Source organism: Lasiodiplodia theobromae, assembly GCF_012971845.1.
Source record: "Lasiodiplodia theobromae strain AM2As chromosome Unknown scaffold_14, whole genome shotgun sequence".
Classification (NCBI taxonomy): Eukaryota; Fungi; Ascomycota; class Dothideomycetes; order Botryosphaeriales; family Botryosphaeriaceae; genus Lasiodiplodia; species Lasiodiplodia theobromae.
Genome location: NW_023336344.1, coordinates 102,763 through 120,074, shown reverse-complemented (window position 1 = coordinate 120,074; position 17,312 = coordinate 102,763). Strand labels below are relative to the sequence as shown.

The following is a 17,312-nucleotide window of genomic DNA, read 5'->3' as shown; positions in this document are numbered from 1 at the left end:
TCGGCGGGCGACATGAGTCAGGTCACGCGTGTGGCACGCACCCCGCTGAGCTTGCTTGAGGGTGCACGCCAGCACCTTTGCCAACGCGAACACCTACGCGACATCGACATGACCGCGTTGTGACGTGCACCTTCCAAGACTTCAGCGAGCGTCCGCGCCAAGCAGCGCAAGCCGATACAAATTCCTCACGTCGGACTGTACACAACTCGCGACTCCCATTCACTACGCGACTTTTCTAAATATATCGAATACCAGTTGCAGTTGCGTCATCACTAGCGACGCCCTCCACATTGCGACCGACGCGCGCACATACCGCCATGGCACCCGTGGAGGCGGATGCCCTCAACTCGAATCGCGAGCCTCTGTTTCAAATCACGGCTGCCGTCGCGTTCGTCGATCTCTCCCTCGTGACAGTCCTCAGGTATATCAGCCATGCTGATCGCGCCGTGCCCCCAGCGCAGAAGACGCGCTACCGCGAGGAGCAGCGCAAGAAAAACATTACCACCTTCGGCTCCCTAGCTGTCGCGAGCCTTCTGGTTCTGATCTATCACTGGAGCTGGGCGCTGCTTAGTTCCTACGAGGCCTGGGCGAATGAGCAGGGCGAAGCAACCCCGGGCGCGTTGTGGGATGGCTGGTACGCGGGTACGGACGATTTGGACTGGCAGCTCGGGAGATGGTGGCAGGACGTCAATCCCCTTTATGAATTCAAGCGGGCGGCTCTCGGCACGAGCAAGGCCCTCTGGTGGACTCAACAGCTTTTGATTGCTCGTCTCGCATTCAGCGCCTTTGTAGGAATTGAAGGTAATCTATCACGATGACGACGCATACATACGCGAGATTCCTCACTGACGATCATATTGCAGGCCGCAGACGCGACATTCCAGGTTGGGCAGCCGCCGCTCTCTGGGGCCTGGCTGAGTTCGCAAGCCTTGGTCTCGCTCAGAGCCTGTTCTTCGTCATACTTACACTTACTTCAATCCCTACTACGAGGACAGAGCGCGGTTCCAGATGGGCACCCCACGAACTCATCTATATTCTCCCAATCACGGCAGCTTCGGGCCTTATAGGGTTTCTACCCGGTCTTGCCTCTAATGACGCAGGCTGGATCGCAGAATACGGTGCTCGCCTGAGTGCCTTCTTCTTGGCAGCAGGGACAAGGGTGAGTGGCTTATCTTGAGTTTGGACTTGTGTTACCTTTCAAAGTTAGTAGCCGAGCATCGCTAAACCCAGTTTACAGTTTGTGCCAAAGACGTTTGGCAAGCAGCATGCAGATGTGCGTGTTGCACATCATGCAGAAGCAAGGGTCTACAGCGCGGTCTCGATCGTTGCGACCGCCTTCTTTCTGCGCAGTACTTTTTGGGGAGCTCTGTTGAACTCAGGTGCTTCATATCACAGACGCTACAACTTTGTCTGGTCGACACACGACGCTTACGACAGGCCTTGGTGGTCAAAGCTCGCTTCCGCGTCTGGCAAGATCCTGGGCGCCATCAGCGACGATCCCGTTATTGGTCTTATTGGCTGGGATGTCCTCCTTTCCGGCTTCAGTCTCTGCGTTTGGGCAGCTTCTCGAGGCCTAGACGTCACAGATATGCTCAACAGCATAGTCCCTCCATTGAGGAGACAGAGCACAGAGGCCAAGTCTTCTGTCAAGGAAGAAACCCCCGCAAGCCCTACTGAGTCCCACGGTTCTTCGCCCGCCAGGCGTCGCGGCAGACCGAAGAAAAACCAAGCTTCTGAGCCTCCTTCCCCTGTGACGAGGCGCAGCTTGCGTAAACGGGCGGCTACTCATGACTCCGACACCCATGGATCTGACGCTGGTGATGCCTCATACACGCCTCCACCCAACATTGCAGAACGAATTGCCGACTTGGAGCACGAGGAGGAGCGTGATGACACTGTGGCAGAGGATGCAGAGGCGTCTGCCTTGGCTTGGGGATTGTCCCTCATTGGCGGTCTTGGACTGATGAGCGCGGCAGTGATGGGTGCTGAAGTGCGTAGCGGATAAGAATCGGTGCTCCATGGCAAATTTGGGTATGACGGGAAGGCGCTCTTTTCGGTGCAATTGAAGTATGGTCGGGGCTTGTGGGTACTTGCTTTTGATTTTCAGTCATATCCTGACTGTGCTACTTTCTATTTGTTAACGGGGAGCTAACTGGCGTCACTGCGTCTCGTCGATCATGGACAGGGCGACTTCTGGTGGCTTCGTATCAGGTACGAGAACGGAAGGACGGGAGCAAGGACGGAGGCGGCTGTAACGAAGCAACGACTAGGGAGTGGACGAATGTCAAGACGGCGTTTCATTGTCAAGCACATGACGGTGCGAGCTGAGCAGTCAACAAGCAGAGCGAGGTTGTGGCATGTAATGCTGCATCAGGCGCCCTGCGGACGAATCGAGGAGGATGAGATGTGATAGAAGGCGGCGGGCCGGCGTCCGTATCCGCGCTGAGGTGAGGACCGCGGTGGCACGTCGCGTGGGCACATGGGTGTGAGATTATGCTTTCACCGCTCTCGAGCCGCGACAGGGATGGCGGCGGTTCCTTGCGTTAGGGCGAGGGCGTTGAGCGGAGGGCGAGTTGGCGGCGGGTGTGACGCAGCGAGGAGAGAAGGACAGGTCGAACGGCGCTGGTCGCACGCTTGCCACGCTGCGTCTTCCTTGCGCCGGAAGGCCGTCTGATCGGCCTCCCGCGCAGCCGAAACACACCTCCCATCTCATCCATCATCAGGCTCAGGCACAAGTCAGCGGCCAGGCACGCCCACGCGAGCGCCGCTCCGTCCCCGATCGCCCGTAGGCTCGCGCGCGCTATCAGCATCCCTGCCCTGCCCACTCCGCAGCCTGTGAGCTGGCCGCGACGCCTTGCTGGACGGTCTTCGCGCGCGCGACGCATCCCATCCAAGCTGTTTCGACCTTCCGCACCGCCCGCCCCGACCCGCTGCCAGCTGCCCTCTACCCGACGTCAGCGCCCGCCGTCCTGCTCCAACCACCCTGCCCCAGTCCGCATCCACGGGCCGCAAGGGAGACGTCTGTGCTTTGGGCACCAGGCCGCGACCAAGCAGCAAGAGCGCCGCCGCTCTTATACAGCCAGCCATGAAGGTGAGCTTTTCTTTTTCTCCTGCCTCCGCGCCGCCGCCCCTTCCTTCCTTCGAGCCCGTCTCCCTGCTGCTCCCGTTGCTCCGCGCTCAGCCCTACCGTTGCACACCCGGCTCCTGGCGACATTCCCCGAAAAGGCCGCCCTTCCCGTATTGGCATTCTTTTGCTGCGCTCGCACCGTTACTTCCTCCTTCCACTCCGTTGGGCGCATTTGACGTTGTGATCCTGCTGCCCCATCCGCCGTGTCGGGCGCATCATCTTGGCCGCTGCGTGGTCCACACGATCGTGTATCCACCGAGCTTAAGACATGATACCCAATCACACCCCTGCCGCCTCACTTCACCTCTGCCTGCCGGGGCTCAGCGTACCACTGCTGTAAGACCTCACGACCAGGACGTCCTCTCCAAGCCGAGCGCCGCCGGCCCTGACCTGGTCGCCCTCATGTACCCGGCTGCCTGAGCCGGAGCCACCTGAGATCCTGCAGCCTACCCCAGTCGGCCAAACACCCGGACGGACACCAGGCCTGCTGCTGCTATAAGACACCGCCGAGTCGGCGCATCGTGATGACGGGCTGAGCCTCAACAATTCACCGACGTTCTTCCTCTCCACACCCCACAACCAAATACATCATCGCACCCACCGGCCTCCAGCCCCCCGCCGCCTCTTCGCCAACTTCCTTCACTCCTTCACCCACCACTTTGTCATGACGTCCTCTTACCTATCCATGTCTACCGGTCACGGGCCGCCCGGACAGGAGATGGGAGAAAGCCACCATGCCGCGTTCGACCGCTTCAAGCCTGCAGCGAAGTTAACTTTGATGCGCTATTTCCAGGACCTCCAGAATGCTGAGATTCCACCGAGTCCTGTTGCCCCGCGCTACCACACCGGACGCCTTCCCAACAGCAAGGCCGGTGATGGTAAACCCAGACTGCTGTTAATGGGTCAGAGACGGTGAGTCACGCGCCCTGGTGATTTCTGACGTGGGATGGCGGTAGTAGTGGCTGTGGCGAGGAGGGTTGTACTGCAGGAGCACGATATTGATTAGTGTTGCAGGAGCGGCAAGTCATCGATATCTAGCGTCGTCTTCCATAAGCTCCCTCCGAGTGAGACGCTCTACCTCGAGACGACTACCCGTATCAAGAAGGAGTCGATGCAGTAAGTAGTCGGACTGTGGGGTGCACGTCGCGAAGTCGAATTGACCCCATGCAGCTCTTTCATGGACTTCCAAGTCTGGGACTTCCCCGGCCACCTGGATTACTTCGATCCCGCTTTTGACGTGGACAACATCTTTGACGAGATCGGTGCCTTGATATGGGTCATCGATGCACAGGACGAGTATCTGGATGCCATTACCCGCCTGAACACCACCATCCTCAATCTGCAGCACTCATACCCCAACATCAATGTTGAGGTTTTCGTCCACAAAGTCGACGGCCTCTCAGAGGACTACAAGAGCGACACGTACCGAGACATCATCCAGAGAGTGCAGGACGAACTGTCGGATGCCGGATACGAGAACGCGCCTGTCAGCTTCTACCAGACCAGCATCTACGACCACTCCATCTTCGAGGCCTTCAGCAAGGTCATCCAGAAGCTGATTCCCCAACTCCCCACGCTGGAATCTCTGCTCAACAGCCTCTGTTCCACTTGCCGCATCGAGAAGGCGTATCTGTTCGACGTCCTCAGCAAGATTTACATCGCCACGGACACCAGCCCGACGGATATCGGCAGCTACGAAATCTGCTCGGATTACATTGATGTGGTTGTTGATGTGAGCGAGATCTACGGATGGGATCGTCCGGATGAGAACGGACACACAGACGGAGACATCGACGAGACAGGCAACAATGATGCAGAGAGCTTGATTACCATGGAGAGGAAGGGCAACAACTACCTCTATCTGCGGGAGATCAACAAGTAAGTACCCTGCGACGTGGCAGTAAACAGCGCCAGTGGATTCTAACAGCAGTGCAGGTATCTTGCTCTCATCTGTCTGATGGGCGAAGACAGCCCAGCAGAGAAGAAGGCTCTGATTGATTACAATGTTGGAGTCTTCCAGGAAGCTCTTGCACAGGTCTTCCCCAGGTAGAGAGCCCATCTCAACCTGTCAGCTTCCTGTAGATGTCGCCTTTTTTCAATTATCCGGAAACATTCGACGAAAGCAACGATTGGAGTTGGAGGGAGGCCAAAAAAAAAAAAAGATGCACTACTTGATTCAAATACCAGAAAAGTCTAGGGTTGGAAGGGAGGGCAGCATAGAATTATGGGTGGGATTGATGAGTGTGAGCCGCACGTGAGAAGCGGCTCGCAAAATCTGGTACGATTACGAAGTGTACGATCTTTTTTAGCAGCGAAAGACGTCTGCCGTCGTGGGTGGGTGAGTGAGAACATTGGGGAATTATGTAGACAAGCGCAGGATTTCGCGGGGAGAGATTCCTCTCATTCAGCAAGCCCGCAAGGGGCGAAACCACAAGATGTGTATTCGAGTTAAAGCTTGCATATTACACACTATGATAACGACCAGGTGAGGTTGAGAAGAAGATACCAACAAAATAAAATTTCCCGAGCGCGCCTCGTGGATGGTACGGCCCGGCTGATGGGAAGCCCCGGGGTGGGCATCCCCCAGTGATCGCCAGACGCCAGAGATCCCATTACCATGGTTCGGACACAGCCGCCTTTTCTTCTTTTCTTTTTCCTGTGGCTTGCAGGATGGGGGTCAAGGGCGCTGGGATCTTCTTATCGGGAGCAAAACAAGGCGGTGCAAGGTGACAAAGAGACGACGGGGCGAAACAGGAGGGCGGAGCAGCAGCCTTACTTATCATCCAATTGGAGGCGAGCGATTAGGGCCTTGTTGACGATTTTGCGCACGACGCGAGTCAGCCCGCGTTTGGGAATCGATGGAAGCGAGATGGTCGCTATTTTTTCTAGAAGCCTCTTGTTTCTTTGGGGAGAGCTGTGCTGCCCCTCTCCCTCGGGATTTTCGGAGATAAAGGACTGCTGTTAGGGAGGACGGGGTGAAACAGACGAGGAGAAGAAATCGAAAGAAAGGGTGTGCGTAAGCGGGTTGCTGCTGCGGGACTGCCGAGATATCTGTCCACTCCCTCTTCTTTTTTTGGTTGCTATTCTGGTCTCCACGTCACCTTTTTCTTCACGAGCTCTTTTTTTGTACTCTTCGACTTCTTCATTGGTTTGTTGCGGCTTGGCGATTTGAGTTTCGTATTTGCTGTGCGCATTGAGGCGCTGCGGAAATCAAGCGTCATCATCCTGTGGGAAGCTCTCGGAGTCCGAAAAGCTCCATCCACGTAGCTCTCTACCTAGCTACGAGCTCCCCCATTCGCGATTCGAAGACGTCTTGTGACGACGACAATCACAGCAGGCCTCAGGCCTTGCATCTCCCGTTCCCTTTTTTCGACTAGAACGCGTGTAGCTCAAGGACTCCCGAGTGCCGGATGCTCGGGATTGGCAACGCAGCGCATATACGACGTGGTCTCCCCACCCGCCCGCCGCCGTCACCTCTGCCGACCAGATAAAAAGCCCCAGGCCGCGCAAAGACCGCTAACGGCGCTTCTTCCGTCCTCTACGACACGCACATAGACGCGCGCGCGCGTGTGTGTGTTCACCCGGCTAGTCGAGAACGGTCCAACCGCATAGCAACCTCCCGGAATCCACCCCGTGGTCGGATCGCACGATTGTACACGTATCCCCGCGCGATGACAGAAGTCAAGGGCTCCTCCCCTCCTCCACCAGGGGCAGCGGCGAGGAATAATAATAATACAAGCAACGAGAAGAAGGAACGAGGCAGGAGCAGCAGGAGGGCGTCGTCGCCGGAAGCGGACGACATCGGCAAGGTGACGGTGCTGGACGTGCTGCGGGTGCTGGGCGGCGTGCTGCTGCTCAACTTCGCGCTGAGCTGGTACATCACCGGCGAGTCGTTCCTGTGGGGGTGGCGGCCGTGGTTCTCGCGGCCGGACGGGTTGAGGGCTTGGCTGGTGAGTTTGTGTTCATCCCCCTCTGGTGGTTTCCTTGGGTCAATTCATGAGCGGGGGAAGGGGAAAAGAAGAGCGGGAGAGGAGGTTGTGAGCGGAGAGACTAGAGTGGGAATCATTTCCAGGAAGAAGAGAAAGAGTAGTTTTGAAGAGACACAGCCATCACTAACTGGAGGGACGCACAACAGAGAGGACCAGTCCTCCTCACAGACGATGAGCTCTCCGCCTACGACGGCTCCGACCCCTCGAAGCCCATCTACCTCGGCCTCAACGGCACCATCTACGACGTCACTCCCGGCAGGCATTTGTACGTAAACCCCCACTCCACCCTACTCATACACGCCCCCCGCACAAAGACAAAACCCCCACAGCTAACACCAAACAGCTACGGCCCCGGCGGCGGCTACCACTTCTTCGCGGGCCGCGACGCCGCGCGCGCCTTCGTGACGGGCTGCTTCGACACGGACCTGACGCCCGACCTGCGCGGCGCCGAGGAAATGTACATCCCCGTCGACGACCCGGAGGAAGAAGCCGCCCTCACGCCAGACGCCATCGCGGCCCGCAACGCCCGCGAGTGGGAGGAAGCCCGCAAGAAGGTCGACTCGGTCGTCGAAGGGTGGGCCCACGTCTTCGCCGGCGGCACCGGCAAGGAGTACCTGGCTGTGGGCAAGATTGTGCGGGAAGAGGGCTGGCTGGAGAAGCTGCCGCGCAGGGAGCTGTGCGATAAGGCGGCCGAGCTGCGGCCGAAGGGGAGGGTTAAGAAGAAGAAGAGTAAGGGTAAGAAGGAGGAGGGGGGTGGGGGTAAGTAGTGATTGGCGTGTTTGAGGTGAAGTTTAGCAGCTGTCAGGTGGTGTGGGTAGGAGATGGTATAAGGTTATTGAGTGTAAATATAGCATTTTGTATCCGCATGTAGCATATTTGAGTTATCAACCGGCACTGCAGAGTTAAGAGCTTAAGAAGTGGATCGTCCGGAATGCTTCAAGACTGAGGCATCAGGTGACCGGCTGGCTTGATGCAAGTCTTACAGTCCCCTCTTACAGCCGATAGCTAGCGTGGATTTGTTTTTTTGCTCATGTTATGGGTAGTTGAAGCTATCGTCCGGACGAGAATGTCGAATTTTTAACCCACATATGTTACTTTTCTAAGGCAGAGCTGAGGCATCTTTACGCTATGCTCTAGAGCCCTGCCATTCTTCGCGCTAGCCATCGGCTGCGAGAGGGGACTGCAGAGCATTGAGCTTGATGCAAATCATACGTCGATGCTGTCATCGCCATTCAACTTCTTAAAGCACACTTTACTGAAAGGGACGTGCAAGCGGGGAAGACCCCTCACGAATGCAGATCATCACGGGTACTAGGACGGGGCACATCATGATATTTTTTGGCGACGAAGAATTTCAGAGTCCCATTAAGCATCGCGGCCTTATGTAGAGTATTGACTGTTTGTCAAACTCAAGCGTGAATTCCCATCACGTTCTGGTATTTTCGTCCGTTCACATCCCATCGGAACTATTTATCACAGAAAGTAGTCCGAACTTTTTTGTCCCCAATTTTCGTTTGGTTCCTTCAAAAGTGATTTCCCGAAAGATTGGTAGACGCCCTCATAATGGAAAGACCCGCTTTGGATTCTGAACCGCAAAAGGAAACCCGTTCATCACGCCGCCATTTTCAGTCACACCGGTACATTTACTCGGAACCGACAGCACGAGCTGGGAGTCATGTTAGCGACAGCCCTTGCAATCCGCGGGACCTCGACCGCATCCCAACAGCGTCTGATTCGAGCGGAACCGAGCCTTTCGAACAACGACCGAATGGGAGGGGGCGGGTCGACCGAGCGGGCGTAGGAGGGGGTGCTACTCACTGTAGACCTGGAGCTTGCTGTGACCGACGACCTTCTTGATCTGGCCCTTCTCCTCAAGGTCGGCGAGCGCCTTCCTGGCGAGCGAGCCGTTGATCTTCAACCTATCGACAAGGGTGGCGACGGTGATCAGGCGGTACGACTGGACATCCTTCTGGAGCTTGTCGTTGGTGGTCTTGTCGAGGACAACGGCGTGCTGGGCCTTGTCCTTAACTGCAGTGCGGAAAAGTCTCGTCAGCGCTGGTTGTTCTTCATTTCTGGCCTCATCCGCCGCTCATTTTGGAATTTCGGCCGCGGTGCGTGTGCTTGGCGCGTGTGCGATATGGGGTGAAAACGGGGCTTGGGGACGAGCGGCTGCGCGGCTCGCGCGAGTGAAAGGGGTTTCGCGATGATTTTTCTGATTTCGTGCCGAGCGGGGGATGGGGTGAGCGGGCGGCGGTGGTGAACGTACCCTTTCCCTTAGACCACTTCTTCTTCTGCTTCTTGCCTCCGGTAGCAGCGGGAGCCTGTGGCAAAGGTGGTCAGCATGGCGAGGGCGGCAGCGGTGCTGGGCGGGCGTACCATTTTGATCGATGTCGAAAGTCGGAGGTTGTCGAGGTCAGGTTCGGACGGGCTGCGCGGGTGGTGCTAAAGTCGCTTGTCGAAATTCATTGTGGCTGACATAAGCGCGGAACAAGCGAGCCCCGGCCGCAGCCCTCGCCGACTCCTCGTCACCTGCCTGTGATGCAAGAAGCGACGATCTGATCGCACGCCCGCCTCGCAACCCCAGATGCACCCAGCCATTGCGCGCCGCTGCTGCGCCAATGCGGCGTCAGCCGGCTCAGCAACGCCGCCGCATTCTCTCCAGAATCCGGGAATCGCGTTTTGGGTGCCCCCGGCGAGGCCGCGCATCGCCAATTGGCCTGCCAATCGCGGAGATGCTGCCGCAGAATGCTCCCTGGCAACGACAACAAAGAAAAAGAGACGTCTCGCTCGCAGGCGGCTGGCAATCTGCCGGGATGCGACACAACCGTCCACGAGGCTCGCGCAGCTTGCAACCTCCCTGGCCGCCACGGGCCCTTATCGCTGCCGCACCGCACCCCATGACCCCAGAGCAACACGCATAGCTCCATGCAATCCGCATCCATCCTGCTTGCCAAAGCCGCCACAACGTGCGTTAGGCCGCCTGCAGCCTGCATCGTGTCGCTCGCATCGGCCTGGCCATCGATCTTACATGTCGGCCCTGTGCCGTGAGTTTGACTGCTGGCCGTCGTGAGCGCTGTCGAAACAATTGCCAATCGCCCCCCGAAGCATAGGTAAACAGAGCGTGCGTGCGCTACGCAATTGGCGTTGACAAAAAGGAAAAAAAGGGGAGAGACACCACGACATCGATCAGCTGCCCGATATGTCATGCGGTATGACTCCATCCGGTATGGGGGCAACGCCCAGAACGGTTATGAGGCAACCAAGGCGGCTGCGAATTGCATGCTTTCATGCCGTCCACACACCACAAGAGCCCATCCGCTCTCCACACCACTCCATAGCCGCCCACGCCACAACCCTCCCACCCCCCATGCACCGCGCCTAAACAGACACGCCCCTCACCAATCATCAAGCCACAGCATTACCGAATAAATGGCCGGGCAACCGTGGCGCCGGCAGCCACGCTGTATCAACGGGGTGGGAGACACTTTTTTAGTGTGGGCATCGAGTCCACGGCCTCGTGCCCTCGTCGCCCCCCTCCCCTTTGCGATGATAAGCATCCGTCTCGCTGCCCTCTGCCTTTCCCCTCTTCTTCTCTAGTATCTCAATATGATCCATGCGATATTGATGTCCGGTCGGCGCTCGAGCGGAAAGCGGTCTTCCCGGCTAGAGAAATGATGTTTTGCGTGGGCGGCCGCCCCTTGGTCGCTTGCAAGCGCGCGTGCGCGCGTATCGCATTGAAAGCATATTGAAAGATTAATGCTCATTCGCCGAGCGAAGCTAGTTCTCTGTTTGGCAGGACGGCCCGGCTATAATCATATTGTTCGAACGGCAATGATGAAAGAGGTCCATAGAATGAGATCCGTTCACCACCCCCCCTCTCCGATCATCGGCATTTCTGGGATCGTGGACCCTGGCTGATACATACGTATGCATGTGACTAATGGGTGCTGGATAAAAAAACCGAAACCAGCAGCAATTGTTGGCCGACCGGTCTGTGGTTGTTACTAGCCCTCTTCTTTGCTTGTGCTTACTACGTGCCACAATAATGTATGTGCGTTGGGCCTAAGTACGTACATATACATGCTGCATGTCTCTTCCACTTTAGCGTAACACAAAGAAGACCGGCGTGAGTTGTTGCTGGTCAATGCAAGATGCGGATGCTGAAACTTGTGAGACGCAAAAAAATCTCCACTCACCGATCAAGGCCCGGCGGAGTGGATAGCAGAGACGCACGATTAAGAGGAGGAAACATGAGAGAAAAAAAATTTAAATTCCCTTGCTGCTAGGTTCTGAGGCTTGCATATTGAAACCTGCGGCTAGCCTTTAGCCACGAGGACCGCTTCTCCACCCCGCTCCCGGTCAGAGACAAGGACCAATGGCACGCCTGACCTGACGAAAGTACACCAATGACGGCTACGCTTGTTGCTCCTGTTTGTGAGACCCTCGTTGAGCCGCTTCGAAGGGTGTGGTCCCTTGACCTATCCGGGATTCCGCTGCTGCATCGTGTACGAGGTCCGCCGACGCGACGGCCAGATGCAGGCGACACCACCCCCACTTACAATAAACACACACTATCACAGCGCATTTCGATTGACACCATCTTTTGGGTATTGTTGGCAAATTCGCTTTTTGATTCCTGCTAGAGCTCTCACAACAAAAAAAAAAAAAAAAACCAGAGTCCCACCCCGTAATTTCCAATGCCTGAGAATTAGAACGGTGTTCGACAAAAGGAATAGCAAACCGGAAAAGCACAGGAATGTGATGAACCCCCCCAAAAGAAAAACCAAACGAAAGGACACTGTGGCCAGCCTTGCCCTTGTTCTAATGCCTCCTCCTGTTGCCATATGAGCACACGATACGTTGAGATGAAAAGGGAAAACCAGTGAGGGAAGAATGAACACGAAAAGGAAAAAGGAAGAGTCAACCACGCGCCATCGCAAGGACGTTCAAGACTGCACCAACACCTACCGCAAACAAAAAATACCGCTGATGAAAATAGCGGGTGACTCTTAAATGAGAGGCATGTGGGGAGAAAGAGAGGATGAGGGAAAAGAAGACATTGCCCAGGATGTCTATCTAGAAGCCTTCCCCCCCAATCAAAACATCCTTCTTTCTGCAGCCCATCAATGTACTGCGTTCCTTCGCCCACTCCAACTTACACGCACGAAGAATTGCTAGAGAACTGTTTATCGAGAGACGCACTGAGAAAAAGGAAAGAAAAGAGACCCTCGCTTGCAGAAAACGACCCAGTGACACAAAGCAGACGCAATAAAAAGGGAGAGAAAACTTTCGTCGTACCCAGAAAACGAAAAAACGAGATTGCCACTCGTAAATGCAGCTGAAAAAGGTCCCCCGAACAAAGTAGAAAGAGGTTGTTTGTTTTCGCCAAAGACGCCCGAGTTCCTTGTGAGGATATGCGGTCATTAGAAGAAATGTGTGTGAGGCTTCGACATCTCATGAACTTCCATTTCCTGCAATGACGTTAGTGATCTATACTCGCTGATTGGACAGCAACAGTACGTACCATCTTGAAAGTGTTGAGTTCCTCCTTGATCTGTTGAGCGAGCAGCGGCGTGAGACGGTTGCAAGTCGCAATGTCTCCCCGCCTGTCATACTCGGAACTGGACCAGGCATCGTGGAATTGAATGCGAGGGCTGAAGCTGATGTTGCGAGGGCCACCGTGGGGCGTGTTGGGAAGGCTCCGGGAGCTCCCGGCCGCAAGACGAGAGGCGCCCACGAAGTAGTCGTCGCCTGACAGAGGCAGGTTACCGGGCCTGTTGTCGTCACCGGGCGTGCTGGGTGCACTGGAGTTTGGTGTGTCGTGGTTGTGCGTAAAGCCGGGAGCGCCATCCGCAGGGCGAACCTGAGGCGAAGGGCTGTCTGTACCGGTTCCTATATCTGTTAATATTACCACCAACTTTGCGGATGTCTTTGTCGACTCACTCTTCAAGATTCCCTTTCTGACAGCAGCCAAAACCTCAGCACGCTCCCTCTCGCCACCCATAATGCTTCTTCTCGAGTCACCGGCACCATTGACCGATGAGGGCCGCTCGGACACTGAAGAGACCTCGAGCGAGTTACGCTCAAGTCTAGGGTAGCCAGTGCCACCACCCGCCTGCTCCGCCGCGCTTGCATTAACATTCACCTTCTCCCTCTCAGCCTCCACATTAACCATCGACACCTGGCCCACAGAGGCTTGAACAGCCGAATCCGCGGCAGGAACACCGATGACGGATTTCGGCCTGAACAATCCCTTCAACGAGCGACCACCCTTCTTCATGCCCTTGCCCATCTTCCGGAGCATTACCGATGCAGAAGATGCAGTGGATGAGATAGACAAGTTGTCGGTAGAACTCGAGAAGACACCTCCCTGACCAGAGTAGATGCTGTTGCCAATACCAGCAGCTTCCTGCTTCGCGGCAATGGCTGCATCTTCCGGATCAATCTCTTCCTGCTGTTGACCCTTTTGGTGCATCCGTGCCGACGAGGCATTCTCTGCGGAGGCCTTACGAAGCTCAGCCGCGCTGCCGAAAGAGAATGCCCTCCTCAGGCGTGACTTGACGCCCTTCTCTTTCTCGTTCAGAGCTGCGAGATGTTGAGCAGCAGGGCTGTTGGCTCCCGCAGTAGCGTCGGTAACAGACGCTTTACCAGAGCTGCGTGGAGGTTCGGCGTCGGAGGCGGTTTTCGAGAGAGGTGACGGATTTGCTACACGCTTGGTTGCGTCCGTAGAAGAGCCACGGGCGGGTACGTTTGGTGAGCGAGAATCCTGTCCAACTTTGGGAGAAGCTGGGCGAGCAGAATTTTGTGCATTGTCGCGCTTCGACTAAAAATTCGTTAGCGCTCGAAGGCGTAGAAAATCATGGGTGCAACATCACTCACGGAAGAAGGTCTCGTCGAGTTGCTCGCCGAGGAGATGCTCTCCCCACTGTTGTTCTTGTGAGCGCCGAGCTTAGCGTCCTGGCGTTGTTGCGGAGGAGCCCAAGACGGGGTCCCTTGCTGGATTGTGACACCCTCGAAATTGTTCAAACTTCTCCTTCTATATCTCTTTGCCTGTTCCGAGTTTGACCTGGGTAATACGCTATCATCCATGCTGGACGTCCTGTTGTGACCCGGACGAGGGTTTGGAGCGTTGCTCTTGTAGAGGTGAGCGACGCCTGCCATGCCGGAGCCTGACGGGGCGGCCGACTTGGACTCTTGAGGCAATGACGGGCTGCTCGGTCCGGAGGTATTGCGAGAGCGACGGTATCGGTCGGGGGAGGTTTTGGCGGGGGCGTCGAAGGAAGTGAGCGTCAGGTCCGGGACCGACGTCGACAGGTTGATGGCCGACAGTTGCCGCGACGAGTCGGTGCTGGAGCTGGCCGACTTGGTTCGCTGGTGCGACAGCGAGGAGTCGTCTTTCGAGCCAGAGCGCTGGCGTGTGGACGATTGGTTGGAGGAGGACGAAGAGGCGGTCGAGCCCGAGGACGACGAGGGGTGGGTTGCGTGGCCCTGCTTGGTCGGGGCAAGGGTGGGCGAGAAGGCCTGGGCCTGCGAGTAGGGGTTCACAGGAGCAGAGGTCGAGCGGTTCTCCTGGCGCAGCTGGGGCGTCTGCTGGAAGGCATATGTCTGGACAGGCGTGGCCGAGGAGCCTCTGTACCCTATGCCGCCGCCGGAGGTGTTGTAGTACTGGGTGCGAGGCATGTTGGAGGACCGGGACGACGACGACTGATGGTGTGACTGCGCGTCGCCCGAGGACGAGGAGTGTAGCATAGCGATAGAGGAGTTCGGCTGGGTTATGGGCGCGAGTACCTCAGCCATCTGAGCGTGGAGGCCGGGCGTGGAGGCTGCAGGGCGGACTCTAGTCTTCCTGGCACGGTGCCTGGGGACGACAGTCGGGCAGGCCAAGGATCGACTGCGCAGCGGTCTGGTTTCGGCGGCGGCAACGTCAGCAGCGCACGCGACAGCGGGCAGGTAGGGCGGCGCGAGGTCGTGGGGAGGGCTGGCGTGAGGCGGACAGGGTGGGCGCAGGTGCAGGAGAGCGAGCGTGAGGCCGGAGGAAGTGAAGTTTACGTACCCCTTTCGCTAGAACGCAACGAGCACAGTCGGGCGGGGATTACTCCAATGGGCGCAAGGAAAGGTACGAGCAAGGTCTATTAAAACAGGTACAGAAGGCAAAGCGGCCGGCCGTGCTGAGGCGGCGGATTGGGGTGATCGGTCAACGAGAGCGAAGTGTGTAGCGCGTACGGGCCCCCGAAGAGGCAGCGATGGCTTGTCAGGCCTGCATTGGACGGCGGGAACTCGGGCGGGCAAACAGCACAACGGTAGTAAGAGAAAACACAACGACAATCCAAGACGGGGGAGACGTAGGGCGGTGCGTGGTGGACGGCGGCGGGTGGGTTTGGGTGAGGAGGCGGCCGTCGTTAGGTAGAAGGGGTGAGAGGCCGACTAGCGCAATTCGAGCGCCGGGCTGGCTAGGTATTCGCGTTCGGTGCGGGCATGGGCATCGCAATCCACGCAACGGCCGCCCTGCCCGGCCGTGCGCCCGCGGCCGCGAGCAGCAGAGCAGCTGTCCCGCCGGCCCAGCGTACCAGCACATGCATCCGCAGCCGCAGCCGCAGCCCGCCCGCGCAGCCCGCGCCCAGCGCCGCTGTCTCGCGCCGAGGCCAGGAACGCATGAGGCGCGCCTTTGCTGGCCGTCGTGCCACGGCGCTGCTGGCGCACTGGCGTGCGCAGAGGCCGCAGGGCCCCTGTCGCGGCACTTTCGCTGCCCGCAGAGTCCTGGCTGGCTCCGCTCCGCTCGCGCAACACTCGTCCTGCGCAGCGCGCGGTACAGCAGCTGCAGCCTGCCAGCGAACGCCTCCACGCCCGCTCACCGACACGCCGCCGTATTGTGCGCGCTAAGCATTTCGTACAGCGGTGACGAGGGCCACTCGAGCCTTGCACCGCTGCTCGCCTGCCCGCACGCAGTGGGGCGCATGCCCGCCAATACGAGCTGCGAAAAGGGTCGCCCGCCCGCACGTCAAACGCATCCCATCTTCATCCATCGACGAGCCGGTCAAGCTTTCCGCCGCGGAATGCTGGAGGCGTGTGGAACCGCCGCACCCTCCGCGCCTTCTGGAACGAGGGCGAATCTCGTCGACGGCCGACCGGCGGCCACGGACCAGCGAGAGCCGCGCTGCCCATGAGCGCAGTATCAGTCGACCGCCCAGCGATCAAACACATCGCAATTCGCGCGAGTCGCGGAGTGGATTCTCAATGCGCAATCTCAGAGGGGGGCGATTATTTCCTCCGCCTCATCTCCGCCTACCTGAGCGCCGGCCGGCGTCCTCATTGAAACAGGCGCACAGATAGGTCCACGCCCCCAGGTATATTGTGCCTGGCAGCGTGTGTGGTGGAGGATCAACCGGGCACTTTTCCCGCTCTGGCCGGCCGCTAATTATATCTTCGCCCTGGAGAGGTCCCTTCTTTCGCCGCGGCCTTGCGTCACTGGCATGCTGCGTCGACGAACCTCGCCGCTGCTGCATCGCGGCCCAGCGCGAGCCGGCTTTCATGTGAGGCTGTCTCTGAGCCAGCGACCCGTCTTCCAGACGCCGCCGGGCAAGCCACAAGGCCTGCGAGTCGCCTGTGAATACCCAAAGCCGCGCCGCAGCCAGGCCAATCAGCGGCCGCGCCGGGCTCCCCATGGCGGCACGCAGGTGTAACATGCCCAAAGAGGCATCTGTACGGGGACCCAGCTCCCGCGTCGGGGGAGCGCCGGCGTGGGGCGCGGCGAAGCATGTGCGGTGGCGAGCAAGAAGACGGACGGCCTGAGCAGCAGCACAGCGAAGGCGACAGAAGAACGGAGGGGAGTCTGGGCCTTGACACGTCGTTACGTACATGCCGGCTGGAGCCGAAAGCAGAAACAGAGCCAGACACGCAAGGTGTTCCTTGGCCGGCCGCTCGATTCCCGCCGTTCCACGAGTGTTCTGGCTGCGGAAGCAAATTGCGTCGGCCGTGAACGGGCACTCGCAGTCGCTGTGAAACCGATCGACCGGCCCTCCGCCGAGTCGCTGGGTCGCAGAGGCCAGGATGGCCATTGTTGGCCCCCGTCCTGAAATCTCCAGCTCTTCTTCTTCTCTTTCTTCGTCACCAAACCAGCGATCCGCCCTGGGGGCACACGACACAGGCTGACTGACAGCAGGCCGCCCGTTGACCCGGGTTTGTTCAGGGAAGACGGG

At 58.0% G+C, this 17,312-nt stretch overlaps 5 protein-coding genes across 5 annotated transcripts; 3 read left to right on the top strand and 2 right to left on the bottom strand.

Moving 5' to 3' along the window:
* Positions 1-317: 317 nt before the first annotated feature.
* Positions 318-2,005, top strand: LTHEOB_5103 (Tetratricopeptide repeat protein 1 protein; the record flags this gene model as incomplete). The annotated part of the gene is made up of 3 exons (XM_035514212.1): positions 318-801; positions 864-1,159; positions 1,238-2,005. 3 exons carry the CDS (start codon positions 318-320, stop codon positions 2,003-2,005), a joined length of 1,548 nt encoding a protein of 515 aa, XP_035373971.1.
* Positions 2,006-3,791: 1,786 nt separating this feature from the next.
* LTHEOB_5102 (Gtr1/RagA G protein) lies at positions 3,792-5,177 on the top strand (the record flags this gene model as incomplete). Its single annotated transcript, XM_035514211.1, has 4 exons — positions 3,792-4,039; positions 4,142-4,243; positions 4,298-5,005; positions 5,063-5,177. 4 exons carry the CDS (start codon positions 3,792-3,794, stop codon positions 5,175-5,177), a joined length of 1,173 nt encoding a protein of 390 aa, XP_035373970.1.
* Positions 5,178-6,798: 1,621 nt separating this feature from the next.
* Positions 6,799-7,883, top strand: LTHEOB_5101 (Cytochrome P450; the record flags this gene model as incomplete). Its single annotated transcript, XM_035514210.1, has 3 exons — positions 6,799-7,077; positions 7,263-7,381; positions 7,460-7,883. 3 exons carry the CDS (start codon positions 6,799-6,801, stop codon positions 7,881-7,883), a joined length of 822 nt encoding a protein of 273 aa, XP_035373969.1.
* An 876-nt stretch (positions 7,884-8,759) lies between these two features.
* Positions 8,760-9,495, bottom strand: LTHEOB_5100 (Ribosomal protein S25; the record flags this gene model as incomplete). The annotated part of the gene is made up of 4 exons (XM_035514209.1): positions 8,760-8,782; positions 8,935-9,144; positions 9,383-9,437; positions 9,493-9,495. The coding sequence occupies 4 exons, from the start codon at positions 9,493-9,495 to the stop codon at positions 8,760-8,762; spliced, it is 291 nt and encodes a 96-aa protein (XP_035373968.1).
* A 3,044-nt stretch (positions 9,496-12,539) lies between these two features.
* Positions 12,540-14,913, bottom strand: LTHEOB_5099 (Protein bni4 p53858; the record flags this gene model as incomplete). Its single annotated transcript, XM_035514206.1, has 4 exons — positions 12,540-12,587; positions 12,641-13,008; positions 13,060-13,939; positions 13,996-14,913. The coding sequence occupies 4 exons, from the start codon at positions 14,911-14,913 to the stop codon at positions 12,540-12,542; spliced, it is 2,214 nt and encodes a 737-aa protein (XP_035373967.1).
* Positions 14,914-17,312: the final 2,399 nt, after the last annotated feature.